General features: G+C 34.7%; 1 protein-coding gene across 1 annotated transcript in view; it reads left to right on the top strand.

Annotated features, from left to right (window-relative positions):
* The first annotated feature begins 450 nt into the window (after positions 1-450).
* LOC138336885 (calcium/calmodulin-dependent protein kinase type 1-like) overlaps positions 451-14,057 on the top strand; it is a 47,932-nt gene continuing 34,325 nt past the window's right edge. Inside the window, exon 1 of the mRNA XM_069286501.1 lies at positions 451-656. Within this exon, the coding sequence (XP_069142602.1) occupies positions 580-656 (77 nt within the window). The 5' untranslated portion in view covers positions 451-579. The remainder of the gene's footprint in view (positions 657-14,057) is intronic.

The raw sequence follows: 14,057 nt of genomic DNA, 5'->3' as shown, positions 1-14,057 counted from the left end.
ATATTATTTTATCAAATTTGTATTTCAATCAGATACATTGTATTATTAAATGTGTATTTCAAATAGAAACATTGTATTATTAAATATGTATTTCAAATAGATACATTGTATTATAAAACGTGTATTTCAAAAAGATACATTGTATTATTACTGTACATGAGTATTACAAATAGATACACTGTGTTGGGAAGGGTTAAGGGAGGCAACTGCAACATGAAAGCGGCATTTTCACTCGAAAGATAGAACTCCGTCTAAACTGAATAGATTGTAGTGTAAAATAAATATAAACATAGGGAATGCACATACAAAAATATTCATTTGACTCGACGTAACAAGGTAATTAGAAACAGTTCCTATACGAGAAAAAAATATTTTGACATTTTAGATTGGTTACCATGGCACAGGATAAACAGATCAGCACGAGCTCTCGCGTGGCTCTGATTACTTATGCAAATGAGCATACACCTCCATGTTGTGACGTCACTGGGTGGCAGTAAGGCGAGTAAGAAATGGTTATATATTTGACGACATCTGAGAAATATATGGTTTGACAGTGTAAAGAATATATTCATTGCAAATATGCCTCTTTTTGGTAAAAAAGGAGGTAAGGAGAAGGACGTGAGGAAGCGATACATATTCAAGGAAGTCCTTGGAACGTAAGTACTGTATTTTGTATTTAGATTTAGAAATCGTTCTAATTATTAGGGGTCCCTATACGTTTTCAGTTAGGTCTCACAAGCCAATTCAATATGTACATTGATATCAGGGTGCCCCGGGCTGTGTTTACACAATCTCAACTGGCCAGTATGAAATCTCATTCACATACGCGTGTACATATAAACACACATACCGACACTCTTACTGTAATGTAACGAGGATAAAATTCTCTTTATTTTTTTTTCTCTTCAAAAACACCTGTCGTTTTTAGATGAACGTAGATACACAAATCGATTTCTTCTCGTATGAATGGCAATGTGTAATTAATTTTACTGAAGTAAACACGGTTAAATGGTGTAAGTTTGACTCGACGTTTTCGATAACGGATGTGTATTAAAAGTTCATGGTGTGTGTATTGTACACATATTACTTGACCCACAAAACAGTTAACTGCAAATTTACACTGAACAGGATAGGCCTGTAAATATTATGTTGATCTAAATAAAAAACAGAACGGTAAACTCGAAACATGAATATCCACAATACCTTCAAATTAGATCTGATTAATACTTGTAGTCCAATGTCAGATAAGTATACTGAATGATTGTGATTCATTATTTTACAATTGGACAAATGTCAGTTGTTTATTTATTTTCATGCAAAGTGATGATAAATAGGGTAATATTATCATATGTGATAAGAAACTCACGGAAGATAAACATTGATAATGTTGATTGTGTTTGTTAGTTAATTGGGTTATCATTTAAAAAAATGTTTTTGATATTATACCAATTCATGTATACAACTACTCGATATAGTTTCCTGTTAAATCAGGGTACGTACATATGCATTACAGATAAGTGTTTTTTGTATAGATAATTGATAATTTGTGATCATTATAGATACAAGGTGTTCGCAATACATACCGGTAGATTTGTGAATTCTATAGAATCATAGTTGATAGATAAAGGAAATCCTTTAAATAAAATCAGGTGTTAACGATAAAGATGTGGCGTGACTACAAACAATCTGGTATAGCCAAGTGTCAGTATAATTTACAAGGTAGATAACTGGCAGATACAGACATGGTATCAATGAAAATAGGTCGTTATACACAGGTGGCCAGTTTATACAAGTGGTCAGTATAGACATGTGGTTGTTGTACACAGGTGGTATTGTAAACAAATAGCAAATATAGACAGGTGGTTAATATACAGAAATAGTAATTTTACACAGATGGCTATATACATTCGGTCAGTATAGACATGATGTCAGTATACACAGGTTATTAGTACAAGATGGTCAGTTTCACTTGTGTAGGTTGTCAGATGATAAGTATAGAGAGGTGGTCATTATAAACAGGTTGTGTCAAGAGGATGTTAGTAAAAACATGGTTTAGATTATTGTCAAGATTTCAGTGAACACAGGTGGTCAGTATACACAGGCCAAAAGTATAGACAGATAAATCATTAATATGTAGGAGTTCAGCTTAGTCTGTCAGGATGTCAGATTAGCTAGGAGGTCAGTATAGACAAGATGTCACAATAGGAAGGTGGTCACTATGCACAGGTCATTAGCATTGTCAGATAAATAATTGACCAATGGTCAGTCTAGATATGTGTTCAGGATAGACAAGTAACTAGTTTATAAATTGTAAACCATCATGTTTTGCGTATCATATTTTGTGTCTTTATTATTTTAGACATATTCGCTGACATCAAGTTGCGATCAGGTGCTTTTACTGTCAACTTATATGTTATATTTATATTTATATAATTATCATTTGCAAAATATTTGAATTCTTATTTGAGCTCCCCAGCAAAATGAGGCAAAAACTCTGTGTAGTCACATCATTGTCAGTATTGAAAGGTAAATACTCTACTTAAAAACACTTAAACTACATAGATTATTGGCAGTGTAGTCATGTCTAACATCAGTACCAGAGATAAACACTGGACTCTATCTATATAGATTGTCAGTAAAGTCATTCCGTTAATTTGGTTGGATACATTTATTTTCATGATAACATTGGCTTTAGTTTGCTTCAAATATATTTTTTGAAGGCTGCGTTGGCAGAGTTCTTTAGATGTCTCGACATTTTTTTTTTCGTGGACAACAAACCCTCCACCTCTGGGTTGCAACTTCATATCTCAAGTGGAGCAGTTGCCAGGTACTGGTCTGTGGTTTTTCTCCGGGTACTCTGTGTTTCTTCCACCAACAAACCTGGCACATCCTGGCTGTTACCGGTAGTAGGATATTAAACTAAGTAAACATAAACACATCAAATTAGTGCTGGAACGGTTAGTAAAAATGCCAACCGGTTAATCGAATCGGATTAACCGAACCGTAACTGGATAACCGTACTGTAGCTGTTTACATTGTTTTGTAAGTAACGTTAACATCAATGCCATAAATTCTTCATACTCTGTCTGGATTCCATAAGAATCGCTCACATCTTTCAGGAAACAATCATTTGACACACAGAATTATTGCTTTGAATTATATTTATTTTGTTTGATTTTAATAAAACCCTGATGGTGATTGGAAATTGTTGTAAACACTACCTACTTCCTACACGGCCTACTTCCAGCACATGGTTTCTTTAGCATACGGCACTTGCGCACATCACACTCACTGGTGAAACCAAGTGAAACCTAAGCGTTTTAGTGACGACCCAGTTTCCGATAACAACACTGTTGTCGTAACACTTTTAATTTCATTTCAAAATTTGGTTGTATGAAATATATACGGCGGTTATGGGATATCGAAAATGCTAACCGGATACAAGCTCAAACCGAACCGTGAACCGGTTATCCGGTTACCCGTTTTAGCACTACATCAAATACATTTGAAATACATTGTAGCACTAATATATAACGCCAATTTACCGTAGTCTGTTTGAATTTGTTTCTCTCTCAGACAAGTTTGATGTTAGTTATTGCTGGAATAACAGAAAGTATATACATCATTGATTCGTCTGATATGAGCTTCGACACCTAATATACAATTCTGAAAATGATGTAGGCACTCTTGTCACTGTTAATTGACAGGTGTAAATCTATTTGTAACGCTTATTACAATCGCTATGATATAGGCTATAGAGAGTTCTGTTGACCTTATCAATGTATACGTAAGCAGCGTTGAAAACGCCTCCGTTTCGGTGATGTTGGTTGGGGGAGGGGGGAAAGGTCAAGTTTCTCGTGAGTTGTCTCCCTGGGGAGAATATCTGTAATGCCAAAGACATAGTTGCGTGTCATGGGGATAAAGTCTGTTGTACTCTTGGCCATGGTGACAACCTGTGCCTGAATTAATGTTCTGACATTACCAGGGAAGCAGTCCAACTATGGCTTTGAGTTCAAATTAAAAAAGCGGGTGCAATTGCCAGGTACTGACACCAGGTTGATTGTTTTTTGTCTGGTTTTCTGGCTTTCTTCATCCTCATGAACCTTGCATGTCATTGAATAAACTTAAGACTATTAATAGGATCAAACAATTCAAACAAAAAGTTGTACAAGTTATCAAGTTTCATCCATTTGCTTGTACAATATAAATGATCTGTTCTGATAAACACTATAGGGCATGTGAGTTTTGAGGTGTCCTGACTCAAAATTGAATCCTACAGAGTCATGTAAACCCCTGTTCTCTTCAACATTGTATGTTGGATAATTTTGTGTTGAAATTTAGCAATTTCTGAAAAAAAAATTAATATGCAAGCAAATATGTGATATAATGTATCTAAAATGAAAAAAGTGAGATTTTCTGATAGCAAGTACAAATATACATACACTAGAATTTTACCATGTATCCAAACTCCAATGGAGAAGTGCTGTAGTGCTTTACTTTATGATACATACAGTACACTGCCATTTATTTCAACTAACGATCCCTCGTGTAATTTGTAAGAGTATTTAAGATAACCCGTGTCGTCTGTGCTTCCGAAGTTTCTTGGGATGAATAAGAATATCCCTGCATGCTCTACATCTTTGGAATTTTGTTAGGCATGCACATAGATACATTGGCAAACAAAATGCAAATTGATTTGAAAGAGCAAGAGTAAGCTCACTGCTGTTGGTGCAATTTCTTCTGCACTGCAGCATTCTCCAACAACATTTATTTACAGACTCTGTTTGAAAAAAAAATCCCAATTCTGTATTGGGATAGTGGATTGGCAAATGAAATAACGCTTTCTTACATTGAAATGGTGGATTGGGCAATTAGTTAACTCTCTCTTACATAGGAATGGTGGATTGGTCAATTACTTAACTCTCTCTTACATAGGAATGGTGGATTGGGCAATTAGTTAATTATCTCTTACATTGGAATGGTGGATTGGTCAATTAGTTAACTCTCTCTTACATTGGAATGGTGGATTGGTCAATTAGTTAACTCTCTCTTACATAGGAATGGTGGATTGGGCAATTAGTTAACTCTCTCTTACATTGGAATGGTGGATTGGGCAATTAGTTAACTCTCTCTTACATTGGGATGGTGGATTGGGCAATTAGTTAACTCTCTTACATTGGGACGGTGGATTGGGCAATTAGTTAACTCTCTTACATAGGAATGGTGGATTGGGCAATTAGTTAACTCTCTCTTACATTGGAATGGTGGATTGGGCAATTAGTTAACTCTCTCTTACATAGGAATGGTGGATTGGGCAATTAGTTAACTCTCTCTTACATTGGAATGGTGGATTGGGCAATTAGTTAACTCTCTCTTACATAGGAATGGTGGATTGGGCAATTACTTAACTCTCTCTTACATAGGAATGATGGATTGGTCAATTACTTAACTCTCTTACATTGGAATGGTGGATTGGTCAATTACTTAACTCTCTCTTACATTGGAATGGTGGATTGGGCAATTAGTTAACTCTCTCTTACATAGGAATGGTGGATTGGGCAATTAGTTAACTCTCTCTTACATTGGAATGGTGGATTGGGCAATTAGTTAACTCTCTCTTACATAGGAATGGTGGATTGGGCAATTAGTTAACTCTCTCTTACATTGGAATGGTGGATTGGGCAATTACTTAACTCTCTCTTACATAGGAATGGTGGATTGGGCAATTAGTTAACTCTCTTACATTGGAATGGTGGATGGGGCAATTAGTTAACTCTCTTACATTGGGACGGTGGATTGGCCGATTAGTTAACTCTCTCTTACATTGGGATGGTGGATTGGGCAATTAGTTAACTCTCTCTTACATTGGGATGGTGGATTGGGCAATTAGTTAACTCTCTCTTACATTGGGATGGTGGATTGGGCAATTACTTAACTCTCTCTTACATAGGAATGGTGGATTGGTCAATTACTTAACTCTCTCTTACATTGGAATGGTGGATTGGTCAATTACTTAACTCTCTCTTACATTGGAATGGTGGATTGGGCAATTAGTTAACTCTCTTACATTGGAATGGTGGATTGGGCAATTACTTAACTCTCTCTTATATTGGAATGGTGGATTGGGCAATTAGTTAACTCTCTCTTAAATTGGAATGGTGGATTGGGCAATTAGTTAACTCTCTCTTACATTGGAATGGTGGATTGGGCAATTAGTTAACTCTCTCTTACATTGGAATGGTGGATTGGGCAATTAGTTAACTCTCTCTTACATTGGGATGGTGGATTGGTCAATTACTTAACTCTCTCTTACATTGGAATGGTGGATTGGGCAATTAGTTAACTCTCTCTTACATAGGAATGGTGGATTGGGCAATTAGTTAACTCTCTCTTACATTGGAATGGTGGATTGGGCAATTACTTAACTCTCTCTTACATAGGAATGGTGGATTGGGCAATTAGTTAACTCTCTTACATTGGAATGGTGGATGGGGCAATTAGTTAACTCTCTTACATTGGGACGGTGGATTGGCCGATTAGTTAACTCTCTCTTACATTGGGATGGTGGATTGGGCAATTAGTTAACTCTCTCTTACATTGGGATGGTGGATTGGGCAATTAGTTAACTCTCTCTTACATTGGGATGGTGGATTGGGCAATTACTTAACTCTCTCTTACATAGGAATGGTGGATTGGTCAATTACTTAACTCTCTCTTACATTGGAATGGTGGATTGGTCAATTACTTAACTCTCTCTTACATTGGAATGGTGGATTGGGCAATTAGTTAACTCTCTCTTACATTGGAATGGTGGATTGGGCAATTACTTAACTCTCTCTTATATTGGAATGGTGGATTGGGCAATTAGTTAACTCTCTCTTAAATTGGAATGGTGGATTGGGCAATTAGTTAACTCTCTCTTACATTGGAATGGTGGATTGGGCAATTAGTTAACTCTCTCTTACATTGGAATGGTGGATTGGGCAATTAGTTAACTCTCTCTTACATTGGGATGGTGGATTGGTCAATTACTTAACTCTCTCTTAAATTGGAATGGTGGATTGGGCAATTAGTTAACTCTCTCTTACATTGGGATGGTGGATTGGTTGATTAGTTAATTATCTCTTACATTGGATGGTGGATTGGGCAATTAGTTAACTCTCTCTTACATTGGAATGGTGGATTGGGCAATTACTTAACTCTCTCTTACATAGGAATGGTGGATTGGGCAATTACTTAACTCTCTCTTACATAGGCATGGTGGATTGGGCAATTAGTTAACTCTCTCTTATATTGGAATGGTGGATTGGGCAATTAGTTAACTCTCTCTTATATTGGAATGGTGGATTGGGCAATTACTTAACTCTCTCTTATATTGGAATGGTGGATTGGGCAATTAGTTAACTCTCTCTTACATTGGAATGGTGGATTGGGCAATTAGTTAACTCTCTCTTACATTGGGATTGTGGATTGGCCGTTTAATTAACACTCTTTCACATTTGGGCGGTGGATTTAACTATCAGTTAACACTCTCTTACATTGGGATGGTGGATTGGCTCAGGGTTGGGAAGTAATTAAGGGCCAGTAGCAGACAGTTATTATGTACTTGAGTTTGGTAGATTCATGCGCTACTCCAGATAAAATTAAATACCACTCTTGTTTAACCCTGCAATTTCAAAATGAGCTGGTCTTGTCTGATTTAGGAGAGTCTGAATGTATCTTTAGTGATAAATTAAAGAAAACATTTATATATATGGTATTGGAACTAGCCATTTTGGTTCCTAAGATACTGTCTAATAAGCAGGTGGTTGATATACTGAGGTTATTGCTGAGACTGGTGTTACTAGGGTTCAGCACCTGTATGATTTGTAGTAGTTCAGAGAGGTCAGACAATCAATAAAGATTCCTGATCTGAATACTCTTTTCAGTTTTACCATGATTACACTATGAATAGAAACTATTAAATTATACATGTGTTTAGATTAAAAATGTCGGAGGAAATCACCAGAATTTGATAATTTGTCTTAATCCTTTTTTAGGTTCTATTAGGTTTTACATATATTCTTCTAGGTAATTTGCTATATTAATATGGCTATGATATTAAAAAATGGTTACATATGTGAACCAATATTGGCAATTTGTTCTCCGTATATCGCGTCTATTCCAGCAATATTGTAAAGCGTATATATATGTCTAAAATGAGCCAGCTCAAGACAGATGATATATTATCGTAAAAAAATAGAAATTGTTGTAGGTGGGGAGGTTACATGTTGTTGAGCTTCACATTTAGAAATATGTCATAAAGGTATGCTTAGAAATTTGAGTATACAAGTATATGCTAATTAAATACTAAGGGTATTGATTACTGCAACAATCCCAATTGTTACAATATAAACCAATATATTGAGCTTTTATTTGAATAAAATTCAAATTATAAAATAAAGAATTGATTATGACAAATAAAAGTTACATGTATTGGTAACGCTAGAGTATGTTTTAGTGTTTGTCCCTAGGTTGTAATAATAAAGATAAAAAAAAATAAAAACACCCCGGAATACAATAAAGGACTCATGAGTGATACCAGATGCTTTGAGAATAATTCGTAGAATTCAAGTATAGCCCAAATTATTAGATATCAAAATTGCCAATAAATTAGAATTTTCAATATTGGAATTCGGAAGAAGGATTTTAATATCCACCGTGTATTACACTCAAGCTGTTAGCTTTGTTCTGCTACAATGTGATGTGATAGCTAGATGATGAATATAAAATGAACTTCTATTTACAGATATCAAGAAAGGTTGATTTTATATGAGATTTTATGAAACAAGACTTTGTAAATATTCCTTTCTTGTGGCATTCAAATATACTTCAGCACAATTTTCATCAAAGTTTGGTTATGCAAATTTCTTTTATGTCTGCTGTTAGTATATTTTTCGGTTGATGTAAACTGAACTATAAAATAGATATACGTACATGTATTTTAAATTGCCAATATAACGCAGAGAAAATAAATTTAATAGCTGTTTGAATTTCGCGTGGTTTTATATAGACCTCTTGTAAAGTAGTCGTAGTTATTTATCTGAATTAATATTTATTTTAGACGATGGCAGTTTCATGATGTGCTACTTAGTGAAACAACTATTTAGCAAATCCATTTAAAGTGATTGACTAGGCAAGTGTTAACCAAAGTTAATTTGATATGTTTGATATGACATTGTGTACACCAGTGAATGCCGGCGTATAAAAAGCAACCAATACAAGTGTACACATATTTGACTGAGCAGTACATTTAAACTACAAAGTTCTTTTAATTTTACCTTTAGAATATATATTTCCTGTATCCCGCCTCCAATAATTTCAGTTTAGTTATTTTAGTGTTGTATACTTAACCTGTAAGTTATGTAGCCTTTATATAATACACATTTTGATTTCAATGTATAGTACATTTGTAACTTGTCTATGATATTGTACTAATTACTATGTGATTGTAAATATATGTATATGTGTGTATTTTGCACAATTGCAATAAGTTGTAAACTTCAGGGAAATAAAAGAATTGAATTGAATTGAATTAGAACTCGAGATTCTATGCAGTGAAACTTGACACTATATGACCACCTGAGTACCAAATGAATAACTTTTTTTTGACACAATATGACCTATAATACATATCGTATTCTGTATTTGCATATTACAGAGTTATCTGCCCTTGTGGGTAGATATGGATTGTGACATTTAAAAATATTGCAAGCATAACATCAATGTTTTGGGTTGTGAAAATGGTGCGAGTTTCGCACACAAAATAATGAATTCACAAGGGAGGTAACTGTTGTCATATACAAAGATGGAATGGGGTTATTTGGCTACAAAGACTACTTTTGAATAATCTTAACGCTTAAATGACAGGATTGACAATAGTGATGTAGAATGAAAATTTGATGGATTTTTCTATTATTGTAAATTCAACATGAAATCCATCTTTTTTGCTTATATGCATTTTTCATTCGAAAATTTTCTATTTTTAGGTCATCACAGTCTCTATTTTCTAATGGTTTAGATTAAAACCATCTTTGTCGACAATAAATAATATATATTCAACCATTGATTTTGAAAAACAAATGTTCAATGTACATATTTCTAAGGACTAGAAACTGAGCTGTATATATATATAGGCTGATATAATATCTGAAAGATAAATGTTCTTCTGCTTCATCTGTTGTCACACAATAAGCCTTCAGTTTTACTATGACATAGTCCAGGGGTGGATAAAATGACAGTGATAGTAACCCCTGGATTATCAGATGCATGCATTGTAACTTATATTTTGGCCAAAATGATCTTGTAACGTAATACCTTTACTCAGTAATATGAAGTACAAAGATTTGGGGTGGATAAAATGACAGTGATAGTAACCCCTGGAGTATCGGCCAAAATGATCCCACTACCTACTCTAGATATATGAAATAACCTATCCTGTGTGTGGAGCACTATCCTTTGTAGGTCTGGGGAAAGGTTTTCTCTAATCCCCCTTGTACAAGATGTTACTCCGCTTTGATATGGTAGTGATGGGCCCCAACTTTTAATCCAGGCTTTATGACCAGAGTAGTTATTCAGAAACCTGTTACTGTTATTTTTATGACCATCTTTAGTTCAGGGATATAAAAGAGATTTTCTTTATAGCTTTAGTTCAATTGGTACTTTAGAAAGGAGTGATATGTTGTATGTATATACAGGAGGTAGATTTATTTTATGCTAAGAAGTTCTGAGAAAAGTTATAAATACTATGATATATATTTAACTACACGTATGCAAATGCTACACAAAGGCTTAAAGATGCTCCAATGCCAACAGAGCATAAATGATTCTCATCATTTGTACATTACTTGATGTTTAATCGTGTAAATGTAAGTCTAATTAACACGAAAAATAATCAAAAATAATTTGTTTTGCTTTTGGTGGATACACAATCAGTACTTTATTCTATATAGGACATACCAGGTAGTGTGATGGATTTTTTCAGGACGCAATTAATCATTTTCAATATTTTCATCTCGAAGTAAAATAAGAAGCTAAAACTTTTCAATGGTGGTAATGGTGTAAAATAAGTACCTTTTGTAACTGAAGGAAAATACTAATTTGTCTGCTTCTGTTTTTGATAGAAAAAAATACCATCTGCCAGCGGTGTAACATCTTTATCAATATAACCTTTGACCCTAAGGTTATGATTTGACAAAATGCTAACCCAGGTAGATCTGGTCCAATGCTATGGCCTGGTACACCATGTGAAACTCCCAAATTTAAATTGTACAAAAAAGTTCAAACTGACAATTGCTTTGTTTGGTTTAAAGTCATATTAACATTCATGGTCATTTTAGGAATTGAAATGCCAGTTTATGGTGGTGGAGGAGTTCCTAGAGAAAAATCACCGACCACACCAGCACTGACCTATGGTCAGTCCCTGACAACTGACCCATGCAAGATTCGAACTAAAAACCTGAAAGATGGACTAAGTACAGGGCTTAAGGTGATATGTCTGGGCATCTTACCACTCGGCCAACACTGACAAACATTGTTATTGGTATTTATCTGGCAATAACAGTAAAATATCTTAGTGGACGGCCACTGGCGTTAACACAGATGTGAGAGAATCAGTGATTATGTATGAAGATGTTATTAACTCTTAGCACTTACAGGAAAGCTGACCCAGTATTTTGACATGTTTCTTTTGGCTACCACGTGCCGGCATTGATCGCTATTTCTTAGTCTACGTTATGTAAGGTGAAGGACGTTGGGGAGTTCAATTACCCTGAGGATACTTGTGCCGCAATACAAATACACTGGAAAAAATGACATCTTTCTGTGGCTGATGAAGAACAAATCTAATTATTTTCACCAATGAAGAACAAATCTAATTATTTTCACCAAATGGAATTTGATTTGGAAGCGGAAAAGTTGTAATGTGTGTGTATGTTTGATGAATTTTGCGTGCATGCTGGTGAGTGTGGTAGCAGTCGATATCGCGGTGTTTAGTCTATTGGTACATATATTCACTCATCACGATTATTTACATCTAGGTACAATCACGCAACGGCTTTTAAGGATACATTTCAATTTGTTAGCTAAGCAATTTGTACCTTGTATTAGTATGTTTAATAAGAAAGCTATAGGTCTTTTAAGGATACTTTTTTATTTGTTAGCTAAGCAATTTGAGCTTTGTATAATAGTATGTGTAAAATGAAAGCTATATATATTATATACTGTCTGTATATATTACAGAGTTATCTGCCCTTGCTGATAGGTAACAATTGTTACATCATTTGTTTGTGAGTGATAATAACATTGTTTCCTCTGAAAAAAAATGTTATGTTCAGAAACACATGATGTTCCACTAGTAATTAATTCCTACTAAAAAGAGCTGACAACTCTGTATTTCAATTTGTAAATGTAATGTTAAACTTTTCAATCAAAATGAAGTGAATTTCGCTTACAAATTAATCATGTCACCATGGATACCTAGCCACATGGGAGGTAACTCTTGTCATATTGCAATACCTACTCTCATGGGAGGTAACTCCAGGAAAAAAACAGAATATGCAAATACAGAGTAGTCAAGGAGATTGAGTTCATCTGGTCCAGTGAGATGGTGAGCTTATTGTATTGATCAAATTGTTGTGAGATACATACAATCGTGATGCATAAATTGGTACTATACATCTAGGTACTTCAGTTTCTGTTTTCTTTTCTTAAATCCTTTGAGATTCCTGCAGAGTTTTATACCTTTGACCGAAATCCCCATCCATGACTACATAAAGATATACAATATTGAGATTGAGACCCCAATAATAGATACATATACAATATATACATGTAATATTGATGAGAACATTAAACCGCAGGGACTAGCTCCAGAGTCTAATTGATGAATTCTCTAAAAAGAGTTTATCTCCCCCTGCTTTAAAACCAGTAGTTCAAAGCCAGTCATGTGTCAAATATTACAAACTATATCCAGATCCGTCCAGTCTCAAGAATCTGACTTGTCGAAGAGACAAAAATTAAGCCAACTTTTAATGATGATTTCAGAGAGTGAGAAACTGGTTGTGAATCTATTTCAGATAGCTGTACAATGGTAGGTACACTAGTATACCTGGTATGTACTAAACTTCCAGGCAGGGAACTTACTGTAGTAATCAGCTAGTAACATAAGGTCATCTCAATTATCACAGCTTGAGCTGGTGAAGAGAGAAACATTCTACTATCTAGTGTACTGGCAAAAAGACATGGCATTTTATGGCACTGTAATCTGCCACAGTGGACTAATACTCAGTTCAGTTATTGAGATGTATTGTCTTATGTGTCAGAAACGACAGTTATCTTCAGTAGAAAAGTGATGGAATTAAAGAAATTGTATTTTATATCTTCTAGTTATCAAGGTTATGAGATGAATTTTAATAGGTCTTATTCAAGGTTAAAGTTCCAGTGTATGGGAGAAATTTGATTTGTGAGCTCTTTCGCTCATGAAAAAAGATGATGTGGATATTTCAGCAAAATTCTCATAGTTTAATGTTTAAACTCTTGCTTAGACTTGATGAGGGTTATATATTAGAAATTTATAAACTGCATATTTTTTGGTTGATCATTATTGCAAGGTCAGGGGTCACTGAGAATTAGGTCACAAAGGTCAGAGGTGAAGGTCAATTATAAAAAACAGAAAGCAGTTTCATAGGGGTCACTGATTCAAGAGCAACCAATGGATATAGAAGTTATATTTTAAAAGTAAACAAGTCAAAGGTCAACAGGTATTGGAGCGGGATATGGGTTTAAATATCACAGATTTGAAGGTCAGTATAGATGTTGACCTAAGTGATGATAACAGTCATTGAGAGAGATAATCTAAAACACCATGATATTACAATTAAAATTCAAAGGTCGATATAGATATTGGAAAAAGTTTATCAGGGTCAGCAAGTTCAAGGTCATCATATATTGAAGAATGGTTATAATGGTCAAGGTCTCAGATGTTAATTAATGTCAAAAAAGGTCATACAGATCTGACA

This window comes from Argopecten irradians, chromosome 12 (genome assembly GCF_041381155.1).
Source record: "Argopecten irradians isolate NY chromosome 12, Ai_NY, whole genome shotgun sequence".
Lineage (NCBI taxonomy): Eukaryota > Metazoa > Mollusca > Bivalvia > Pectinida > Pectinidae > Argopecten > Argopecten irradians.
Note: the sequence above shows the minus strand (reverse complement) of the source record. Positions and strands in the feature narration are given on the sequence as shown.